The sequence below is a fragment of the Rhinolophus hipposideros genome (genome assembly GCF_964194185.1).
Source record: "Rhinolophus hipposideros genome assembly, chromosome: 3".
NCBI lineage: Eukaryota > Metazoa > Chordata > Mammalia > Chiroptera > Rhinolophidae > Rhinolophus > Rhinolophus hipposideros.
In genome coordinates, this window is record NC_138049.1 from 32,991,457 (window position 1) to 33,016,165 (window position 24,709).

At 40.5% G+C, this 24,709-nt stretch overlaps 1 protein-coding gene across 1 annotated transcript in view; it reads right to left on the bottom strand.

The window, feature by feature from the left end:
• RSPO3 (R-spondin 3) overlaps nt 1–18,887 on the bottom strand; it is a 77,983-nt gene extending 59,096 nt beyond the window's left edge. The window contains exon 1 of the mRNA XM_081044404.1: nt 18,248–18,887. Within this exon, the coding sequence (XP_080900530.1) occupies nt 18,248–18,344 (97 nt within the window). The 5' untranslated portion in view covers nt 18,345–18,887. The remainder of the gene's footprint in view (nt 1–18,247) is intronic.
• Between the last annotated feature and the right edge of the window lie 5,822 nt (nt 18,888–24,709).

Genomic DNA, 24,709 nt, shown 5'->3' on the forward strand with positions numbered 1-24,709 from the left:
TCTGGGTGAGGAATTATTGTGGAGACAGGACCTGGAAAGTTAGTCATGAAAATTGCCCGGAGTAAGAGCAGAGACACCTGACAGTAATTCCTCTGATTTCCCCTCTTCTCCAGAGGATATAACAAATTTTCCCATGGTCCATTATAAATCACCAGTCTACACTGAGACTACAGAGGCAAAACCTTTTGTTACAAAGAGATCCAACATGGTTCATTTTCCATCACAACTCCAACAGGCATGTTGTTTTGGACACTCTGCCTCACCAAAAGGCTCGCTGATCAATTTTAATTAGGAGCTAATTTCAGGATCCTAATTCACTGCCCTAAATCTAACAAAAAAATGATTATAGACAGTGAAATAACAAAATGGGATTTTTTTCTTAATCATTTTACAAAATAATATATCACTACAAGTCTCTTTAAAAATTACTTTTAGTTGATAAGAACTGTTAGGGAAGCCATGGGCTTAGAGTTTTATTCTAAGATTTCAAAGCATTTTTGTTAAGTCTTTAAAATAGCTTATTTGGCACCCTTTTCCCTCCTATCTCCTACCCTCCATGAGGGGCTTACACGAGGGCTTACAATACCTTACATGAGGGCAGGTATTCAAATAGGAAAGGACTTTAAAGATCCACCAATTCACCATGTCAGCCAATAAGAATAATCTCATCTGAACAAAGATTTCCCCTAACTTACATGTTTTTAATGTCAAACCCAAAGAAATTATACTAATAGCAGGAACTTCACATGAGCTAAACGGGGATACTGACAATGCAGGAAAGGCCATGAACTTCTAGTAAAACAAAATAAATGTCCCCTATAAGAAATTTGAGGCTGAGTTCTGCCACTTAACTACCTTTGTGATACTCTACAAGCCACTTAATATTGTTAAGCTTTATCTGTAAAATGAGAATGGTAAAACCTGCTCTGCCCATTTCAAAAGGTTATTGAAAAAAATCAAATAAGCTATACAAAATTATAATGATATGTTATTATTAATAATGGGCATAATAGCATTGTCATGCGGGGTCTCTGGTCCCGCTCCCCACATAAGAACGCAGGATATGGTGAGGCCAAAAAGGAACACCAACAGAGCCATTCATCCCACTATATTCTCGCTGCTGGCTGGGTTGGAGACACAGGAAGCAGGCTCCACATGATGTGCAATCCGCTGTCCGCTTTTCTGCCAACCAACCAACCCTGCAAAATGCAATCGCGCTTTCTAGCATAGCCACGACAATTATATTAGTGGCTAATGGCTAACTGTTTACAGCTGATGGCCAGCTAGTCACAGCTGATGGCCATCTACTGCCCGAGCCAGCACCTTTCCATGTGAGATCGAGAGCCTGGAAGCTGCTCTCTGGGACTTTGTCCCCACAGATACTTTAGAAACTCAGGGCCAGACTTGAACCTAACCATTCTCAGAAATAGAATAAGAACACATGGGATAAGAAAACTGACAACTGTGTTTGATGAGAGTATGTGCAACTTTTTTTTTTTAAATTGTGCCCTTAGCATGAGCCACCTTAGACTAGGCCAACAGTTATAGTAACTTTTTTAAGATTTGGATTTCATGGAGTAAGGAAATAAAGAGATTGTGAAATAACTCTTCAGCCAGTAAACAGATAATTCTCTTTGAAATGACCATGAGTTAAACAAATAAGAAATGAGATTGCCAGAATATCTGCAGAGCACTTCTCTAGAATGTTAGTCCTTGGACCATCCATCTGGTATGTGGCATTTGGTGTTACAAAATGGCCATGGGAGTTGTTTCTACTCAGTTCTCCACTGGGAAGTGACTTCAATCAAGTAACTACTTTGGCCTTTTTTTTCTGAAAGTAACATGAAGGGATTATGCTCATGTTACTTTCCCCAAATCTTCCTTACTATTAAAATATGTTGAACACCTAACCCACACATGTTCTTTCTCTAGGATTTTCTATTTTACTAAATGGCACCCATTTCCAATCACTGTTTCCTATGGATTCTATCTCCTTAATTAACAGAGCTCACAACTTTCCATTTCCTACCACTGCTAACATTTAGCAATTAGAGTGATGTTTTAAGAACAATTGTTATGATCTTATCAAGCTCCTGCTTTAAAAACATTTTAAAGGCTTCTCATTGCACTTCCCAAGTAACCACTTCTGTCAATGAGTCTGGTTTACTCTCTCTCACTCCTTTTTGTTTAAGGGGGCATTAGTAGTTTAGTCTGAGCTGCAGAAAGAGAACTCTTCATCATTTAAACCTCCTCTGGCATTCTCCTTTAACAGGCTTAATGAAAAGCAGAGTGTAATGGGGAAACCGTGCTTCAGGTCCGAAGATCTGGATATACGCTTAGTTCTACCATTTCTGGCTATGTCATTTTGGTCTGTTCCTTAATTGTTTTGAGTCTCAGTTTCTTCATTTATAAAATAGTTATCAATATATCATGAGATTGTTTTGAGGGTTACATGAGATAACTCATAAAAATACGTGATAGCTACTCGAAACCCTTCTCAACTTAGTAATGACATACAGAAAAGAACTGGATCATGTTATTTTGAAGACTCTGAATTCTGGCAACTGATATGTTTAATGCTATCAATTGATGTTGGGAAAGGTCATCAACAGACTTACATAAGAAATCCAAATAACTTGTTGATATGTGTTTGCCAAACTGGTACTTTAAGTAGATGGGATTGTATGTTCCATGCAGTGGTCAAGGGTTTACCATAAAAGGTTTGAAAAATGCCTCAGAGAGATGGACAAAAAAGAACTATTTTTAAACATAAAATATTTTAATGTTTGTTTGGTAAAAGTAATTCCAGTTAATGAACTAGTGTGAAAGTTCAACTATAGAAATTAGTCAATGTGCCAAAAATGGAAATTCACTCAGCCAAACTATGCCACTCCATTACAAGCTTTACCTAACAATGCCAACTACGTTTACAGTGCGCATAGCATACTTCCTATGATTGTCACAAACGTCATGCTAAATGATGACTCTCGTTCATTGGTCATAAATTTTCAGACAAGAAAACACTGAGAGGCCCAATAAATTCCAGTGTTTTCAGTTGATCTTCCTTCCACCTTCCTGCTTCATCCCCATGATGTCTAGTATCTTTGTTTTCCCGGGAAGAGTCTGGGTATACATTAGGCTCATTTGTAAACTGTCTAATTTCCAATTCTATTTAAACAAGCCTTTTTAAAAATGTTATAGAGCTTATAAAGAGTAACAGTTTTAATTTATCTTAAGCCAAATATTATTTAATTTTGACTTCATATTTTCTTTCCTTAACCACTGTTACAGGCGATAATGGCAATTTTCATGAGTGTTTTGCTCACTTTTGTAATACTACCACATACTAAAGGTTCAACAAATGGCTGTTGAATAAATGAATTTATGCTGTTTGAATTAGGACTAAGTTTAATTTCAATTTTCCTCCACAATTTCCCCCCAACAAACCTTCTTTTTTTTTACTTGTTATCTTTCTAAAACTGTGATCTAAGAAACTGCATTCAAGTACAAAAAGAAATTTATGTTTTTGAATTCAAGCCTTAACTCCACATTATTGAAATTTTGTCAGACAACTGTCTAAGGTTAGAGCATGCTACAAGAAGGAAAAGGAAAAGACCTTCGATCTTACTGTTCGAGGGCCTTCAACATCAGTCTCCTGCTTTCAAGTAAATGAAAGATTATGAGTCCCATTTCATAATGAATGAAGCTGAATCACACACTAAGTGATTTGTCTAAATTTTACAGCGGAGTATTAATTAGAAATCAATCCATCTGTCCCCCTAGTATGGATTTCTCTAACCACAGTCTAAACTCAAGAAGATCTAGATTCAAGGAAGGCAGTTAGAAAGGTGCTATTCTCCTTCACTGAACTTTATGAAGTTTCGACTTCATTTCTCTTATATTTATTTTTATTATTTTCCTTTTTAAACCATGAACAAATACAGGATTCAAGTGGGACTCAATTGGAGACTCAGCAGTGAATGATTATTATTATTTGCTTGAAATAAAAGAGAAGTAAAAGCCCATTATGGACATTTCAATATTATTTACATAGCATCCTTTTTTTTCTAAAATGCTCTTCTATAGAAAGAAATCCTAATGTAAAGCAAAAAGAAAAAAAGTCCTACTCCTGTAAAGAAAAGCTGCTGTATATACTAATGAGAAAACTTAGACTGTGACTTGTCAATAAAGAAATTGAATTAAAATTTATGTTTTTCATATTTTAGTGTAGACTTTAAATCATCGAAGGAAGGAGGAAACAGTAACTAGTCTAAAGGATATATACCTGTTCTAATCAAGTATCACAGTAATCATTAATACTGTAATGTTAATTTGAAATTCAGTCAATGAAGCCTCTGATGTTTTAAATTACTTAGTTGTATAATCCCCTGGTATATAATAAATACTTGAAAATGCCATACAAACAGAAAAGGAAGAAGTGAAACACTGGTGAGCTTCCTTGAGCTAGTGGATTTGAGGCTATTTTAACAAGTGTCATTTGATATTCAGCATTAGAGCCCAACCATTATGCCTTTCAATAGTTCTTGAATAATGATATAGAAACCAGAGCTTACATCAGACAGGGTCTCAGATGTATTAGTTTATTTTGGTGGGAATATAGAGAAATAGTTAAGAACTACATTAGAACTGTCATAGTAATAAAAAAAACACGGTAATTATCCTCAACCTTTTTTAAGCCATTAAAACACTAGTAGCAAATTTTTGCTACTTTCAATGTAAATGAACTCATTTCCCCTAAATTCTGTGCACTTAAAACATGTCATCTCTATAGTGATAACTTAAAATAATATTTTGCAGTTCAGATTACATGCAGTTCAAACCAATTCCTGTCTTGATTCTTTTCCCCTTAGTCTTTTCTTCAGTGTACAGCATTGGAGTCTGTGCATCAGAAAGCATAAGGCCTGCTGTTGCAAACATTAATAAGATCTATTATTTAGGAACAGTTACTCACACTTTGTTTAATCTCTAATGGAAAGGATTTCTCTAAATATTTACACCAGAACAGTTGTCAGAATGAATCCTGCAAAATTGTTGGCATACTCCCAGGAACAGGGGGCTGTGTGTGGGGGAGGGGAGATGCCTGGGTCTTGGTCATGTAATTTTAAGCAGCCCTAGAATTTCAGGGAGCTGCTTGCTAGAATATCAAGGGTTTGTATTAACAAAAAGATACATCAGTGTATAGACCAGTTCAAGGAAATATCTGAACAGCCACTTTCATTTATTGTGCTTATAAAAATGACTCTCCATTTGCTTCAGGCTTAAAGGGATTATTCAGGTTTCAGGGACCCAGTAAATAAATTGTATCTGAGGAAAGAAACCTGTACAAGAAGCATGAAGAAACACCAAACTTACTCTGTGCAACGGTCCTCAAGGCACTTAATATATAGAAATGACTTTCTCCTTCCATGAGCTGCTGAGTGAAAGTCAGCATGCAAGAGTTAGAACGAAGAGGATTGAAATGTGCCAAGATAAATGCAGCAGTGTTTTATAAATTAACTCTGCTATCTGTGTGTTTGTTTTTTCTTTGGAAGATTCTACAATTAAGGCTGTTCAATTCATCTTAGTAGTGGTTTAGAATTTGGGATGTGGATGAGGAAGTGAGTTTGGGCTAGGAAGGGTGGAGAAAATATCCTGCACTGGAAAATCTTGGCAATTTTCATTTGAGATGTGTTCTTATCTGATGAATGATAGCACTTATGTCCCTCAGCCTGTGGTTTAAGTAGTTTGGTTAAAAGCTATTACTTAAAGTTTTCTGGTATTGTAAGCCCTCCATGTATAGTATGGGCAATATATTAAGTTCACAAGGAAACAGTTTATAATGAATTCCTGGAATGTGAGATGTCTACATGGGCGTTGAAAATGGCAGCAGTAGCCTGAAATGGTATGGAGCTCCTCTTCCTGAAACTCTCCCTTATTACTTTAGCAATTAAACTTTGAGATATGAGCACATAATGCTCACACGTCTGAAAACACACATGAATCAGGGCTGGGTCCTGGAGGCTTGGAGCTGGATGAAACAGCACATGCTATTGATTGTATTAGGGCCCATGTTCATCGACATGGTCCTGCAAGCTAATTGGCTTCCAAAGGAATCCCGCTGATCGATGTTAAAGGCTTGGATCTACATCAAGCTCTGGACAGACTGGGAAGTTGGATGGATGTCTTAGAAATGTGCTATGTGAAAGAGAAACTGCCCCTTTAAAATTATATTAGTCTTTGTAGAGGGGGCTAAGAGTTACCATCTTGAGGATGGCATGAAATGAGTGGGTGAATTGAGGCCAGAGGGGCTGGGGAGACCACTTTTGTGCTTTATTTCTTGTTACCAAATAGTAATGAGGGTACTTTTGGACTTAGATCAACAAATCACTCATAAATTGGAAAAGAAGATTGAATTCTGTAAGAAACAAATATTCAACTGCTCTCACGATGTGCTCATTTAGTTTGTGGCCAAGCAGCATTTGTCCATATCATTTGTGTTTCATGGCAGAAAGTACATACCATCCAAAGGCAGTGATACAGGGAAACACAGGTGTCACGGTTTTGCCACTAAGTTTCCAAAAATTAGGATTCTTCTATTCTTAGATTATTTCATGGTCAAAGTTAAGACCAAAGAAAATAAAATATATAGCTCCACTAGATTGGTAACACACGGACTGCAGGTTGTTATAACCCTCTAGTGTGCACCGTGCAGGGGTCAGTGTTTATTTGCCAAATATTACCTGGAGATTGCCAGCTGCCAGAGAAAGCTGGACAGAAAGTGAATTTGACTGCCGGCCTGTCTGTGGATTTAAAATAAGCAATATTACACATCCACGTGTTTAAACAAAGAGAGCTAGTAGTCACAGGCATGCTGAATATACTGAAGTCGTTCTGAATCATAAAGGAATGTGAAACTCATCACATTAAGGATACAATCAGTGGGATCTCTGTGTCTTTGTTCCATTAATGATCAATCACAAGAGGTGACAAGAGTATCTTTCCTTGGTATTTGAGGCATTGCCAATACTTGCAAAGGTGAATTTTCACTTAGGTTATTACAGCACAGATATATTTGCACTACTTGAATATTTGCCTCTAGAAAGGTTTACCAATCTTCTAGTTTGTAACCTATTAAAAGTTTAAAATTAGAGCACTGCTTAGTTACAGTATCAGTAACTTCTGCTCAGCTGCTTATAGCACCGTGTTTCCACAGGGTATTGTTTTCAGCACAAGAAGTCGTAAGTTTGCTCTTGGCCTTTTCCAAGCTCTATAGAGATTTTAGAACTCCTATCCTGGTGGAATGTACTACTATTTTCTTATTTCCAAATGTTACTTTGGCAATATTATATCTACATTGACTTAAGGATGTTTACTAGGATCCCTTCCCTTCCCTTTCCATTCCTAATCAGACACCTCTTTTACAAAGATTCAGACTAAATTCCTTGGGTTCTTTTTATCTACTCAGGAAGGGAGGAGGAGAACTTGGAATGATGACGACAGGAGTTTTGTATGCGTGCGTTTGTACTCATGAAGGCAGACAAGGTGGTTTATAAGATGATGGTGACATAAATATGCACGTATACCAGGGCATACTTCCATCTCTTGCATGCTTAGGGTGAATAACCTATTGAAGCAAAAAAAATTGGTGGAAAGCATTGTTTTCTGGTGGATTTCCTGCTCTCTGTAACTCATGATTGCTCCCAATCCTTAGGGACAAGTAACTAGGTCTGACCACGGAGCAATGGCTCAAGCGTGCTGTGATGACCCTTCTCCCAGGGAGCCTGGCTTTCTTCAGTCTAATTACTTTTGGCAATTGTGGTTATTGGGATTTGGCCTAGTGACTCACTAGAACCCAAATTCTCCCAAGGAGCCCCCTTAACAAGCAGAATTAAGTCTGACAGGAAGCCCAGACTTCCACCTCACTTTTACATGGAGCTTTCCCTGCATTATGAAAGGTTTGAAAATCCTTCATGGACTAGAAAAGAATAATAAACAAGATTTAATGGAGATAGCCATGCAACGAAGAGCACATTTGGAAAGAAGTAAAAACAGTAAGTTCACAAATAAACAATGTACCGCAAAACTTAACCCATTAAGATAGAGTTGAAGTTATGCTATCTGTAGTAGTTTTACTGATCAACAGTAGTCAATCTAAAGTTGGTCAGGAGTTATAGAAACTACAAAAGAAAAGGATGTTTATTGTTAGGAGGTTTTCTAACCATTATGTTTTTCCTAAAATCAAAGAGGACGCTAGGGTATATTACCAGTCATCTGGTAAGACATGAAAACAGTTGCTTATTATTAAGTGTAGAGCTTTGAAAAACATTTCTGGTATGGCCGATCCCCCGTCTTCTCTCCTATTTCCCGTAGCACCTCACGCACCCATGGCATATAGAGTTCAGCAGTACACCCACTCAGCCCTGACTGTACTGTATCTAGCAGCAGTGTTCTTATTCTATGAAGCCAGAATCTGTGAAACTCACCATCACGTCCAACTGTGTGCACTTCGCTCTCTTCTCTTAGACTCTTTGGCTGAGACAATTCTCTATCAGATAGTCTTGTCTGCACTAGTCAGTGCCACAAGTTTAACAATACTCTATTGATAAACAACATAGGACTATTGGACTTCTTTATATTTTAAACTACTATCTGTTCAAATGACAGATACCTTGTCTCTTATCTCACTCCACACAAGTCTGTTTCGTCTGTCTCACCCTTGTGAACTGGCACTGTTTTCAATAGTTGCTCAGCAGTAATAATTATTATTGAATGAAGGGTCCAACAGTAGTTGGCTGTACGTTAGAATCACCAGGACTACTTTTGAGAATACAGATGTTCAGGCCCCATCCCCAGACATTGTTTCATTGGGCTTAGGGTGGAGTCTGGCATTGGTTTGCTTTGTTCTGCAAGGTTCCCGGGTGATTCTCATTTGAAATCAGGGTTGAAAAATCACTGTACCAAAGCCCATAAAGCAAGAATTTGGAATGGAGGTTACTGTTAATGTTCATGGTAAACGTAATATAAATAACAAATTTTATGAAGCACCATAAAGATAACTTTTCTGGATCACAAAAACTAGCCAGTGAAATATCTATTGTGGTTGTAAATTACATAGAAGGATTTTGATATTTAACTGCAAAATTATAGACTCTGCCCACATCCTCATGCCTAAGTTAATCTTCTCTTGGACATGCAAACTGTAGATGGGAAGAATAATCTTAGAGTGTTTCATAATAAACTGTGCTTTTCTGTTGTTTCTAGTGAAAAAAAATCAGCAACTTTTGATGTTTAAGAATCATGAAGAGGGAAGGTTTAAGGAAATAGAGGAAAAAGGGTAAAGAAAAAAAGCAATGTGGGAGAGGGTATTAGAATACCAGAAGCAACTTCCACAACAAATGTTTGAAAAAGATTTGTGGTTTGTTAAATGAAGAAGAGATAATGAGCAAAGAGAGAGTATGGGAAAGAAAAAATACGGTGGGGTTTGCAAAAATACCTCCACGATTGCCTCCAGTACCAATCCCAATAGCTGAGGTGATATGAAGAAATCAAGGAAGGATATGGGCTTTAGAGTCAGACCTGGGCTGGAATTCCAGGAGCACACCATCTTCACTGACTGATCTGAGGCAATTGACATGGGCCTGTTGGTACCTTCCTTCCAGGGTCAGGGTGAGGACTAAATGAAATAATATTTGCAAAAACATCGAGTACAGGGTCTGACACTTCATAGATGATCAAACCACGACAGCTATTTAAATAATAATAGTATTATTTCAACAAGTAAAAATAAATGTATGTTAAGATAAAATGTATATAAATATAACAGTGGCTCTGAGAACTGGGAAGCTGTATTTTGTATTATTTCAACAAGTAAAAATAAATGTATGTTAAGATAAAATGTATATAAATATAACAGTGGCTCTGAGAACTGGGAAGCTGTATTTTGCTATGAAGCATTTACACACACTTTAGCATAGTATTTTACCTGTTCCTTATCAGGAAAATGTGACTGCTATCTCCTCTCCTTATATGACAGCTTTTGTTGAAATGACTGTGTTCATATCTGTGAGGTCCCTTTGTATGAGAGGAGAACCTAACATTGAGAAACTAGCTATTCCTTTTCTTTCCAACTTATCAATCATATGTTAAGAAAACAGTGTTCTAAAATAAGCAACTCACAAATTCTGTTATTTTATATTGTGTGGTGGTGGTTTGTATTATGTGGTTATAAAATGGGGGCTGCTTTACCACTTACTCTCAGGAATGTGCTTTGTATTGGGGTATAATTATAAATATGCTTACCAGCTAGTTTTTTGAGGACATTTTTGGGAGTGAATAGTGCATTGCATTATTGTGTATTCATTTTAAAAAGATGTTTCAAGGTAACTAAGTCCAATTCCATGCCCATGCCAAGATCTCAGAAGAGAGCTAAGAGAATAGACTCACTAGAAAATATAACCTGCTTCTGATGCAGAAGGCCCAAATTGAATAGGAGAAAAAAGAGAGGGCATGGGACCAGGTTGTTATGAAGGCTGCACAATTACTCCATGGAGATATTGCAAAGGTAATCCATGCTCTATGTAGATGGACTGGATTCCTTCAAGTTTCATCCCATCCTGAGATTCTCTTATTTTACAAGAACACACTTTGTAGAGGAATCAATCTACTTGAAAGTAGAATGTCACTGTTAGGAGTAGATGCTAGAACCAAAGGAAATGATATAAAACATCATTCTTACACCTAAAGGAAACTTATCTTTCATTACCATAAAGTTTTTCTAGTTTCCTATGATCTGCAGCAAAGCAATACAGTTCCACAGGTGATAAGACATCCAAGTATAATCTTCAATTGAATGATTTGGCAACTTAAAATTGCAGCTCATTACCAGTGACCATTCTCTTATATAATTAATACAAAAAGCACTATAAAAGCCACACAGTTGAGAATGACATACTAGACTCTTTAAAATAAACAACGTACCTTAATGTGATTAATCTTATTTTGATACCAGCAATAAGAATGAGTCTCAACGTCAGCACTGAAAACACTTTTAAATAATAAGCAAAACACTAATTGATTTTTTCATGCATTCAACTTCCCCCTTTATGTGAGTGTGAATGACTCCAAAATATTTCTCTTTAGCCCCTGACTCTCTCTGAAACTCTCTTAGAGTTGCTGGCCCTCAAAGTAAAGATAACTCAAAAGAAAAATAAGTTTCCTACCAAAGCTGCTTTCCTTATTTTTCCATCATTTTGTTCATCTCCATCGTTTTTCCATTTACCTACACTTTAGTCCTTATACTCCAAAGTTTAGTGCCAAATATGGCCCTCCTCCTCTTCTTCTTTAATATCCAATTAGTTGCCAAGACCATGGATTTGATTCATATAAATTATCTGCTGTATATGCTCGCTTGCTCAGTCTGTAATTGTAACACAGGGCCTTATTACCCTAAACCTGGGCCATTGTAATTGCCACTCCCATCCCAGCATAGGCCAATTCAGAAAGCCTGTTGTGGTAGAGGGGTTCTGCAGCATCTCTCTAGTTTATATTCCAAATGAGCTCTCTGTGACTCTAAGCCCAAGAACAAGATGGACCTGCTGAAGACAGAGCATACGCTATGGCTATGGCTTTCAGGCACTAGAAATTGTGAAGGATAAGGCATATCATAATAAGTTCATTATCTACTTTGGTAAGTTACTAATTAATCTTTGTACAATCAATCTACTTACAATTAATGCATACTTATATTTGTTTTCATTCTTCATCTTTATTCACTAAACTTAATTAAATGAAATCACTTCAGTTTAGAAGCACTGTTTAACTCCGTGGTCACGACTTAGGTTCTCACCAAAAGATTATAAGTTTAGAAGTCTATAGGAATCCCTTAGATCTAAATTTCTGACCAATCACCTCATTTGAAGACGAGGACCTGCAGCCTACTGTGGGCAAAGGACGTGAATGGGTTACCCAGACACTCGCAGCACTGCTGCATCTAGAATCCAGTCTGCTTCTTCTCAGTCTGCTTTTCCCAACATACACCGGGGCTTCTCCCTCAATGGCGTCTTAGGTCTCAGTCCCTACCATGAGCTCGTGATGCTTGCTAGTCATCAAATTGTTAAAAGATTAGATGGAACCCTTGTAAGTTGTGTTTTGAAGATTGAATTAGATGCTTGCATCAGGCATAAAGACAATTAAAATTTATAAAATATATATTTAATTGGGCAATCATATTCTTTAGTGAGTTTTCACTAAAAACTTCTAGAAGAATTTTAGTGACAGCAGAAGGTAACTAGATCCCTTGCCAAGATTACAAATAAGGCAGAAATACTCTCATCAGAGAAGAGGCACCTGTCACCGTAGTTTTAAAATGAATGTCTGAAATTATTTCAACTTTTCATATATGAAAAGAATTCAGGTATTTTGCTTAAAAGTTTCATGTTGTTGAAACACCTTTGGAGCAGAAAATGGGATTAGTTCCCATTCAATGGCACTTAGATGGTAAGCATTTTCAGCACTGACACAAATCTTGAGAACGGAATATTGCATTATTTTCAGTATTGCTGGATGAGTATTTTAATCAGAATGCTAGTAATATTCCTGAATGGAAAGATCCAATGGGCAGAATTAAATAAGTAGAAAAAATGGGCAGCATATTCTACAGATGTATATTTTATGCTTTATATAATTTTGTTATGGCATAACTGCAAAACATTTCAAACGTACTAGGCTGTCCATCAGATGATAAATTCTAAGATAATCCAATCATTTTAAACCTTAAGAAAAAATTCATGGTCCCACATTATTCCTCAAAATCAAAAGCAAGGAAAAAAAAATCTCTGTAATTCATGATGCAACACTTTTCAAATCATTCTCTAAAGAATGCCAGTGCACAATGCTCAGTACAGAAAAGAAATAGTCCTAACCAAGTAAAACATACAATTTCAACACACTGTCTTGCATGATCCTTACCATGCTCTCAAAACTGAATGATGTTTTCCTAATGGTAACCAAAGTTGATTCTTACATTTCATGAAACATAATACCCACTCTGATGGTATTTCAAGAATTCACTATTTGGAAAAAAATTTCTGGGGGATGGAGTGAGTGAATAGTAAGACAATGGGAAGAGAGGTTAACACAATGTCCAAAATGAATCATTTGAATATGGGGGTAAAGATGATTGAGTAAATTACTATACATAGAATAGTTTTATTTCTTGATAGTTCATTTTAATAACTGTAGAAGGATCATTTGGTCTTAACCCTACATAGGGTTCTTAACCCTACATAGGGACTACACATAATAGTCCATCAACGTTACATAGAATTAGAAGAACTATTGTATATTTTTTAAAAGATAACCATTTAACTTTAAAATATTTTAGACATGTAGTAGCAATCTGGAAATCTCTGTCCAGATTCAAATAGTCTAGAATGATCAGATGACTAAGAAATCTGTTTTGTAGTAGTGTGGCAAGGGTTTCTCCATGATAATTTGAAAATCAAATTTAACTGCATGTTGCAATTTTCATTCATAGCTTTCTTGGGACCTAATTTGTAAAATATTAAATTCAAAGGGAAATATTTAATGGAGAAATGATTTAGCAAAACTTATCTCCTTACAAATTGAAATATTTCATGCTTAAAGGGATATTGAAATGATGACATTAAATCACTTTTACATTCTTGTATTCTCAATTACTTTACATAGAATAACCTAAAACTAAAAAATAGTATTTAAAATTATTATTCTTAATGTTCTAGTAAAATCCTTCTATTGAAGTAATAAAGCATTAAAATAGTATAACAAAGGGGTATTTTAAGAAATAGTTCTGATAGTGTAATGATGACTAAATTAGAATTCACAAAAATAAATGTTTTTTGCTTGTAATTAAGATGTTGCCATTTTGCCTAAGAATTTTAATTTGTGTTTTTGATTCACACAGGTATCACATATGTTGTGGAATATACTTACTCCAGCAAATTTTACACATGTCTCCATCTATTAAACAATGTTTATCTCAAAAACAAGGTAGACTGGTAACAAAAGTAGACAGGTGAGAAAATACATTGTAGCAAATATGCAAACCATACTTTCATTCAAAATTAATATTACAAAATGCATAGCAGAGTAAAATGCTTTTCTATCTTATAATTAGCTTGTTGTTTTCCAGAAGTAGCAGTGTAATCAGAATCTCAAAGAATGGCTCAACATCTGAAACAATGTCATGAGCAATAACTAGTATATTCCAATAAATGGATTTTATTTTATAACCATTAAAATTATTTCCCTTGTATTCTTACTCCTTTATTTAAAGCATTTTTATGAAAGATTTAAAAATTTTATAGATTGTGCAACAGATGCTTTGTAATTAGTATGCATACAATGGCTTTTCAAAACTTTTATTTATCTGGAATCTAAACAATTAAAACCCAATTAATAGATGGCATCAAATAAAAAGAATATTACAATGGCAACAGATGTTTCTAACAATAGTCTTCTGGCATAATATGATCCTACAATTTCTTCTGAATAACCAGATAATATTATATTTAACAAGCTTCACTTTGCTATTAGAGATTTCATTATTTGGCAATGGCCATTAATATATAATACATACACATTTGTATTTATATCATTTCAAAAATTTTCAGTCAAACAGAAGAGTTTACTTTTCAAGTATATTGGGAAAACTGATGGTCTGGAGATTATAATATTTATTATTTAACATGCCCGACATCTTCTTTTGGACATGAATGACCATGTACTAATATAAATAGCAGGAGACAGGTTTCACTTACTTGTTGTATGGCTTTCTATAGGTTACTTAGCCTCTGTTTCTTGGGTTTATTTTCTGTAAAGTGGGAATATTAATACCTGTACTTCAAGTGGCTATTTAGGGGCCCAAATGAACAATTCAAGGGCAAATGTAGTGCAATAGTAAGGTACTGTGGTTATTATTATGGCAAATTAGACCATTAATATTATTAGCAGATAACTTGTAGTTTAGAAGCTGACTGTACCAAGTTGCAAATGCTGAGTGGGAAATAAGTTAACTGGGTTTTGTGTTCTTGATTAAGCATTCTGTACTTAAAGCTAGGCTTGCTTCTGAAAACATTGCTGCCTGAGGATTTTTAAATAATGATTGCATTTCATTTTTATTCGGAATAAGTTCAATTTCATCATTTCTATGAATTCAAATGTATATGAATCCAAATAGGTAAACAAGTTATTGTGTATTCACCCATAACTCAATAGATATCTTTAAAGTACAAAACTCCTGCTTAAAATGCTGTTTTTATTATAAACAGAAACAAGATCACTAACGTGCAACAAAATAGAGACATATGGTATAACAGTTGTTTTAGGGAACCGAGAACACTGGTATTGTTTATCTGCTATATCTGAGGATTAGCCATAGTTTCTTAAACTTGACAATAGTAACACTACAAATGAATATCATTTTTTGCAGGACACTTTTCTACTAAAACATTTCAGAGACCACTTTGCAAAATAGATCTTACACCTCAATTTTCTCTCATATAGTTAGTTAAGATTTTAAGAATTTAGGGAAGTGAAGCTATTTAACTACAGCTTAGGAGGAATACTCTTAAATATTCACTTTAATTGTCTCTTGGTGCTGGGGGGGGGGGGGAGGAAAGACCACTTCTTTCTAAAACATCTTTGACTATTGCCTTATTTTTCACTAAAAAACATTTCCTAGTACTTATTTGAGAAAAAGGCTCTTCATGCGTTTTTCTTTCAGAAATGTCCAAAGAAATGAGTATGTGCACAGGCAATTTGACTTTGAGTTTCTGGACATTTAGCAAAACTCCCTCCTTACCCTCCACCCCGTCCCCATTCTCAAAAAAAAAAAAACAAAACACAAAACAAACCCAAACAAAAAACCCAAACAAAACAAAAAACAAACAACAACAACAACAAAAACCCCAAACTGCACCTGCCAAGAAAGACTCGCGTGTCTCCTCGGAGAACGCAAGGGGTCGCCCCTCTCCCAGGATTGCACCAGCAAACCCAGACCTACGTGCTAAGGAGCAAGGAGCCTCGCCTGCTACGGGGAGTTCTCTCCCAGTCCCACTCCCACAGAATAATTGGAATTTCAACCCAATTCCACCCACTCCCTCTCTCATTCCTGCTACACAGCCAGAGGGCGCCTTTGACTTGGCCTTGAGACGATCGAGGCAGGTCGGAAAGCAGTTCGCTTTTTGACTCCGGGATTCCTCTCTAGTGTGATCCTAGAGGTGCATTATCCCTCTGCTCCCCGCAGCCTTGCGGGAGCGTCACTCGGTAGATTCCCGCACCGTCGTCATCGCTGGGGGAGGTGGGAATAAAAGAATGGCCAACTTTCTTTCCCGTGTCTTTCAGAAACAGGGGTTCCAAAACTGCAATCGGAGGCACCTCTGACAGTGACACTCAGGTCCCTGTCCCGCCCCAGCAATTGTATAGCTCCTGGCCCCGCGGATACTTAGTGGGACGAAAGCGGGAATGGGCTATGGGCGCCGGGCGGGCACTGGCTGGAAGAGTGATGGGGAGCAGGGGGCTGTGCTGGTTCTCGGTATTCCCCCTCCCCACAGACCCGCGACTCAATTCCCTGGTCGGACCCTTCCAGGAGAGGAGGCGGGGACCGCGGGCGCGAGGGCCAGGCTTGAGTGAAAGGGTGGTTGGAGGAGTTACGAAGAACACAAACCATTCAGAGGGCAAAAATAATAAATCGGATGCCCTGACATGTTTAGCTTAGATGCTCCGGCGCCCTGCTGCGCGATCCTAGAGCCGGTGAGGCCGGGCTGGAGCCCCTGGCGCTCCGGCCCAGCTACATTTTTTTTTTAAACGCAATTTTCAGGTGAATCAAACCTTGTCTACCCTAGGCGAGCGGTACAAAGGTAGCTTTCAGGCGACGCTCACATCCCGGGGCAGGACAGAGACAAACAGCGGTGGAGAAGTGATTACTAAATCTCCATCTCACACAAGCCTGTCCTGTGTCCTCTGTGCTGCACCCGCGCCTGCACCGCGGGGCTGAGAGAACTCCGCGCGTGGGACCAATGTCTCTGGCTCCCCGGGCCGGGAGGTCTGAGGGGCCAAAGCAATAGCATCGATCTCTGCGCCCCAAGAGCTCGGGAAAGTTCCTCCCTCCCTCTATTCACCAACATCTCCCTTTACACCCTGGAGCTAGGGTGCCCACCCCCAGCTCTGCTGTTTGCGAAGCGACTCCCCCACGCGGCACAGAGGCCAAAGCGGCCCGCGCCCGGGGCTACCCCGGAGCGGGGAGAGGTGCCCTTCTCGCGTCAGTCCCCTCATCTCAGGAAGACGCCACTTTTCACACAAACCAACCGGGTTGAGGGTGCTCTGGGAGTGCCCATTTAATTTCAGCTAGGACACTGTCCTAAGAAGCCTTCACAAGCCAACCTTCCAAGTAACAGGAGTCAGAGTAAGACACATCGAGGAGGCAAGCGTGAGTTTTTAGGGGGAACCCCACCCTCGGTATGTGTCTGTCCCAGGGGATCCGGTTGAAAGGAACTGAGATGGTAAACGCGCTCACGCGTGACAGGCAAGGTTGTTACTGGAAACCTGGCTCCCAGCGTCCGGTTCAGAGGTCCCCACAGCCCCGGGAATGGGACCGCCAACGGTTCTGTGTAGCGCGCATACACGCGAAACCTGAGCGCTTTGAGCGCCCTTCTGCTCCACTCGCGCGTGGCCGGGGAAAGCGGTAGCGCAGGCGCTCGCTGGCTCTTTCCCTGGCTGTCCCCGCGGGCTCTTCGTAGCCGAGCGCCGCAGGAGAACCTAGCCAGATCGCCCCACGGGAGGCGGCGACGCGAGGTGAGCAGGGACCACGGTCAGGACGCCACCCCTGGCGTTTACTCAGTGATCAGGAGCATCCCTGGGGCTCAAAGTCCCCATTCGAGTCTCTGGAGTAAAGCACAAATCCCTAACGCTAATCAAACGAAGCACCCAACTTTTGTGCGAACCTGAAGTTACGAGGGGGCGGGAGCCACGTTAGCGCCGGTTCCACCCGAGTCTGGCACCCGCATGGATGCGGGGGAAGAGCGGGCAGAGGAGAGGAAGGGGTGAGAGACGCCGTCAATACCGGAGCCTACACTGTTACCTCCTTGGGAGGCGGGGGGTGCAGGGCGCGAGGTGAGCTGCGCTGGGAGCCAACTCTGGACGAGCGAAGCGACCCGACAGGTGAACGCGGCGGGAGGGAAAAAAAACGCGTAAAAAACCCTGCACTTACTTCTTCGCTGGCGCCTTCCCCGGGAGGCGTTTTGACTGCCGATGTATTCCATAAAGTTCAAAATGATAAAAAACCAAGAAATCAGTCGCAAGTGCATAGTAACCCAGTAATATTTCCCTTCCTTTTCTCCTTTTTTTTTTCCTTTTGATTGTTAATTATATTGAATGTTTTAGAAATAGATGTAGGTGTTAGGCGTAGAGAGAGAGAGCGCAAAAGAGAACCCAAGCAGCGGACTTCTCCACTCAGATCCGATGGGCGTGCTGGGATGGCAAACGAAGCGGGTCGGGTGGATAGGGAAACCAACTATTGTACTTTCAAATTGTCCGAGCCCTCAACTGCGGCGGGTCCGCAAGGGTGGCTGTCAACGCCGCGAGCGAGGGTTCCGGGAGCAGCGAGCGGCCTCGCCCGGGCGGCCGCAGGTAGCATGGTGCGCGGCGGCGGGGCCGCGGGTCGGATCCGGGCGGGCGGCGGCGGCGGCGGCTCCTGGGGCTCAGAGGGTGCAGCGGCTACGGCGGCAGAGGTGGAGGCCCCGGGAGCGAAGGGGAGCGGGCGCCGTCGGCACCGCGGCCATGGCCAAGGGGCGGCGGAGAGACCCTGAGCTGCTTCTGCCGCGCGCGAGGAGAAGCGGCTCCAGTGTTGGGCTGGGCTGCCGGGAGCACCCCAGAGGGGTGGAGGGAGGGAGGGAAAGTAGGAGGGAGGGAGGGAAAGACGGGGCGAGGAAGGGGAGGGGGTATGGCTGCGGGGGGCGGGGGGAGCTCGGGGGCGGAGAAGGAAACTGCTGGAGCAACAACCCCGAGCGACCTCAATAACTTTCAATTTCAAGAGGGAAAGAGGGAGCTGGAAAAGTACAGGCGTTGCGATTTGGCAGAGGGACGGGAAGAGGCGCCTAAGGGGTCCCGGGTCCGTGGCGGAGCATCTCTGGACACTACAAAGAAGGCGGGAGAACACGAGACGGGAGGGGAAGTGGGGGAGGCACTGCGTGCGGAGCAGAGACCTCCAAAGGGCTGTTCTCCCGGGAAGAGGTGGGCACGCTCGGCCTGGGAGTGTGGAGGCCGAAGGTCCCGCGGGCACGAGCCCCTCGGCCCCGACTCCCCAGTCAGGCTGGGCAGAGCCTGCCCTGGCAGGCCGAACGCCCCTGCATCCCCGCGCCGTCTCCCCCAGCGCCGGCGCGCACCGACTGCCCCTGAGCAGCTCTCCCCTGGCCCGCGAGGCAGATCGCTGGAAGGTTCCTGGCTGCGGACTCCTTCCCAGTTTTCTTGAGCCCCTCCTCTGTTGCTTTCCTCCCTTCCTTTCAATTAAAGTAGCTGCAGTTGGGTGCCGGGCGGGTGGTCCGGAGGAAGCTCGGTGGCGGCCGACGGTCAGCTCTGCAGCGGGTTACCTGCCTGGAGGGGGCAGGACCCAGAGGTTTGTGCGCTCAGGACCGTCCCTTTGGAAATTCAGTTGTGCTGCTGCTTCCTTCCACACTGAGCTGTCGCTGCGGCTCGGGAAGATTCATCCTCCCCTCAGGCAGCTCCCTCCGTAGTCTGCTTGTCCTCCTCGGCGCTCTTCCACCCTCTGTCTCCCAGTCTTCTTGAGAGGATCTGTTGTGCAATTTGGTTTTTCATCTGGGGGACTAAGAATGATATTTGGATAGATTTCCCCCGGTCTGATGGGAGGAAGGGAGGGCCCACTACTTCCTCCTGTTCCCAGCGCAGGTAGGGGTCCCATGGCTGCGTAAAATAAGGTTTGCTGGTCCATCCAGGGGTGGGAGAATCGAGGGCCGGCTGTTATTAGTAATGGTAAGCGCCTCTTCTCCAGTAGCACAAATCGATGAGCTTCTAGTAGTTACTGAAGAAGTATTTAGTTGATTGTCACAAGCCCCCAAAGTGGTTTTAAACTAAACCTGTCCTATGTACTGCATTTAACAAAATAGCGGAAGGACTGCACCCTGTAGTATGACAGTTTTACATAGCTCCAAACTTCTGAGAGGTCACTTTGAAAAAGGCCCCGTATCATAGGTACCTTGCTAATTCTTATGCTCAAATAATTTAGGTTTAGAAAATACCTAAACTTTGGGGGGAGGGTTGGGACAAGTAAGATTTGTATTCCTTTCTCTTTCCTCCATTTGTAATCCCTATTACTGGATTGCCTTTAATTTATGTGTTAATAAGTGAGAGGAGAAAAAAGGTTATTGCTCCTATCCACCCCATTTTGCAAGCTCGCAAGACTTCAAATTGTGTGTCTCTGAAGTCGTCAGTTATACTTCCCAAAAGTGAGGATGGAGGAGATAAAATGGCCTGTATGCAAAAGGAAGGGAATATGAAACATGAATTCTTGTCAAGGTGCTAAAAATTAGAATCTGAGAGACCTTTCCATGCATTAGCTAATTCCTTAATTAAATATTATTTATCACTTTGCATACTTGTATGGGAGTTTTGAAGACAGGAATAGTTTACTTTACGTTTTATGTTATGGGGAAGAAAACAGTCCCATCAAGATTATGATTTTTGGCTTATCTTTAAGGATTCCCATTTGCAACATTTCTCTTTTGGGATGGGACTGTATTTACCCCCCCCCCCACACACACACACACACTCTCCTCCTTTATCTGCTGCATAATGTCCAGTAGCAAATGACTGAGTTTTATCACTTTGAAACAGAAATGTCACAAATAACAGGACAATTCCAATAATGATTATCCAAAAAAAGAAGCTACTCTTTTTCTGTGCCAGTCACAGTCAGCTTTCCTTTCTTTCTCACTTACTACCTCAGATCCTGACTATCTGCACCATAAAATGTGGGGGATTTAAAGGCTGTGGGAGGCTCCCTTTGAAAAGGACTCCAGAGAAGGCAGGTCTAATCCAGGATACTTGAGCCGGATGGGATGAGATTGCAAAAGGGATGTAAAAAAGCAATTTGGTGAACAACTTTAGGGAAATAAACACTAAGAAAGACATTTACTTTTCACTGTGTGTTGTGCAGACACATGTTAGCTTGGATGAGAACAGGAATGGCAGTGTAAATAAATAAACACAGTGAGAAGCTGCAGTTCTTGAGCCATCCCAGAAAAGAAGTAGTAGATGCAGTGGGCAGGAAAAGCTTGTCAAGGAATAAGCGCTGTTCTGAGGAAACATAAGGAAAACATTAAATAAACGGTAAGTGTACTCTTTCTCTCTTGACGCTATGCTTTAGAATAACTTTTTCCTGATCCATGTTACCATACTATTAAATGTGTGTTTACTTGCCTGGCTGAGTCTTACATTCCCTCAACTGTCCTAGCAGCTTATGGAAAGCATGCCATGGCCTATTTTGTGCAACATAGTATCCTTCCCCAACCCCCTCAACTCAAGAAAGCAACACTCACAGAAGCCTGGGGCTGCCAATGATTTCTAGGGCCCAAGCTTAAAGCAAATTGAAAACCCTAGGCTCAGCATAGAATTCAATATTTGCTTGTTATTTTTCTCCAGAAAACTAAAGTCCCAGGGAGTTTGGATAACCAGGAGTTTAAGAGGGTTGAGCCAGAAGAACAGAATAATTTTGGACAAACAAATCCAGACTAGTTACTCAAACTTCTCATCTCTCCTTTACCACCTGCCCCACCAGGCAGTGACAACAGTAACAAGTTATTTTTGTCCGTCACAGCAATGGCACTTAAAGAAGAGACAATGATTGTCATACTTTTGAATCCATACTGCAAATATGTGAAAGGGGGTGTGCTCCACAAAGAGAGAGCAAGCCCCATAGTTTGGAATGGGGTATAACTAGTAGTGATGAGACATGTTTTGGCAAAGTTTGGGCTGACATCAGTCATTATACCACAGGGCTGACATGCAGATCCTGAAAATGCTCAACTCTCCAGTTACTCAGATCTGAAGGCATCTGAGTAAGTCAAACAGGGTACTGCTGGCGGGGTCTGTTTAACGGAAGCAGCTAGAAGTCATCTTTGAAATAGAGAGCAGACACCAGTATTTGAAAGCCGTTGAAATTAGATGGACAACTGCTATTTTTAGAGAGAGAAATCAAGGAGACAGAATTATTATAGCAATTTTAAAAAAGTGATTAAATGATTATAGAGCATTAAGAAAATGAGAAAATCAAGACCCATGATGGATTACTTTCTGTCAAAAAGAAAGAATGTTCTTCCTCCCAGATGAAGTGAATGGGACACTTATAAAATTGTGGTGAGCACTGTCTTGAAACCAGGTGTGCCTATTTTTAATAACTTCTTTCTTTCACAAATCAGTTAACTGCTGGGTTCATTTAAAAAATGAGTGTCCAACAGTACTTAACATAAAGAATTTAATATCGCAGAAAATGTTATTTGATTATAGCGCTTTAATGTAAAGAGGCTGTGTGTTGCACTAGACAGCAATGGAGGGGTCAAGGGAGGTCCTTTTCTGCATTTGTTGTTGTGTTTCAGGTTTCTTCATGTGAAAAATGAGGGAATTCAACTACATGATCTCCAAACTTCCTGTTAGCTCTGAAAACATATATCCAAAATATATCCAAAAAAGAAAGACAGACTTATAATTGCAAATGTCAAAACTATTTCTAGTTATGTGACATCATAGCTTTCACTTACGGAATTGTGTTTAATTGAACAGGTTCAGATTTAGAAATCTGCTTGGCAATTCGTTGATTTTCTGGAAATGTCTAAGCCATTACAAGAATCCTAGATAACTCTGGCTTAGCAAAATCGGTCCAGGACTACTTTAATTTTTCCAAATGTCTCTAGACTTTGGGACAAGGAAGCACAAATTTTAAACCTCAGATTCTGGGCAGGTGCCCAGAGAGAGTAGGGCAAAGAACTTTTGAACCTCCTGGAGGTACCACTCAGCCTCCACTTGTTTTCAGGCATTGTAGGTGAGGAAGGAGCATGGATTTCATTGAGTGAGGACTGTCCTTTTTATTTTGTATTATTCCTTTCTTTCTCCTATCCATATCTTTGGATGAGGATTTAGATCCATGTCTCTGTTCCAGAAAACTCTTCAGAAAGCCAACAGTGAAGCTTGAGTGGCTGTGGTCACAGCGTTAGGTTGAGGGATTACTATCAAAGACATAAAAATACTGTAAGAGGTAGAGTGCAAGGCTAGATGAGGGATAATTTTAATGAGCAATTCCTTTGCAGTCGCTTTTGCATGTGTTATTTCAAAATAGCCTCAAAAAATATTGTTTCATAGATGAGACAACTGAAGCCAGAAAGGTGATTCACTTGCCTTAGCTTATGTAGAAACTGTTCTGGTTATTTTATATTACCCCAACATTTATTTCCCTGCCTTCCCTGTCCCTCCCAATGTCAACTTCTATGAGCTAGTCGTTGGGAGCTTTCTTCCTCTGGTTTCTGGTTGGGTTCAGTCAATGGGGACACCAGCAGGAGCATGAAAGGAAAATGCTCCTGCTTCCTCCTTGCTTTGGCCTAATTCTTAAAGTGGCCGTACCCTTGTGGGTGACTATAGCTATGTCAAGCAGCCCCTTTTCTGTGGCCCTAACTCTCAAGCAGGTTTCAATAACATTATTTACTCTTCCCGCTCTTTAAGCCTAGGAGTGGAAATAGATTCCCACTGTTTCTCGTCCCTGGGTGTCTCATATGTCCTGTTGTTTCCCTTAACTCTGCACTATTATAAATAGTCTTTTTGTGGAAGTATCTTCCAAACATTCTTGCTGGGTCCCTAAGTGACACATAAGTGTCAGAGCTGGGACTTGAAACCAGGTTGTCTGATTTAAAGGCTTTGCTTTTTCTACCATGTCATCTGGCCTTTCCACTGGAATGCACTCTGATTAAAACTGAATTGGGTGAAAGGGAGGGGATCAGGAGAGAGGCTGGAGGTTTACAAGTCAGGAAGGCTTATCAAGTAAGGAAGCAGGCACATAACAAACTTCAGAGCAAGGCAGTGGGCTAAACCAGAGTGAATAACTAGAATCAGAATGGCAAGGAACAAAACAAAGGTCACGTTCAAAATTGCAGTCAGGCTTCAGAAACAAGGTGATAAATAGGAAAATAAGAAGCAAGGCAGTCAGGACATAGCAGCAGCAGCAGCAGCAAAGGATGACATTGATTTTTAAGGCTGTTTTGACAAAGGCATGTTTTACTTATTTATTTTTTCCTGCTAGGTCTAAAACCAGTCTTTCACAATCTATAGGTGAGTAAGAGTACCTTACTGGAAAGAGTAGTGAAGGCTGTCAACTAAGGTAAATCAGTCATCCATTCATCCCACAAACGTTTGTTGATGGTTCCCGCTACAGATAATTCCAGGCTAGACAAAGAAACAAAGTTTTATGCATAGCCTTGAAGAATATTAAAGGATGACCTTATAGGTTGTATTGGTGCTCTGGTTAAAAGCCAGGTTATAATTTATGAAAGAAATAAAATGGCATGTTGAGGCACATAAGGGTATGCTCAACAATAAGTTTTAGGAAACATCTCTTTAAAGCAGTTATGTTAAAAAAAAAAAACAAAAACAACAAACCCTCTCTCCATCTATA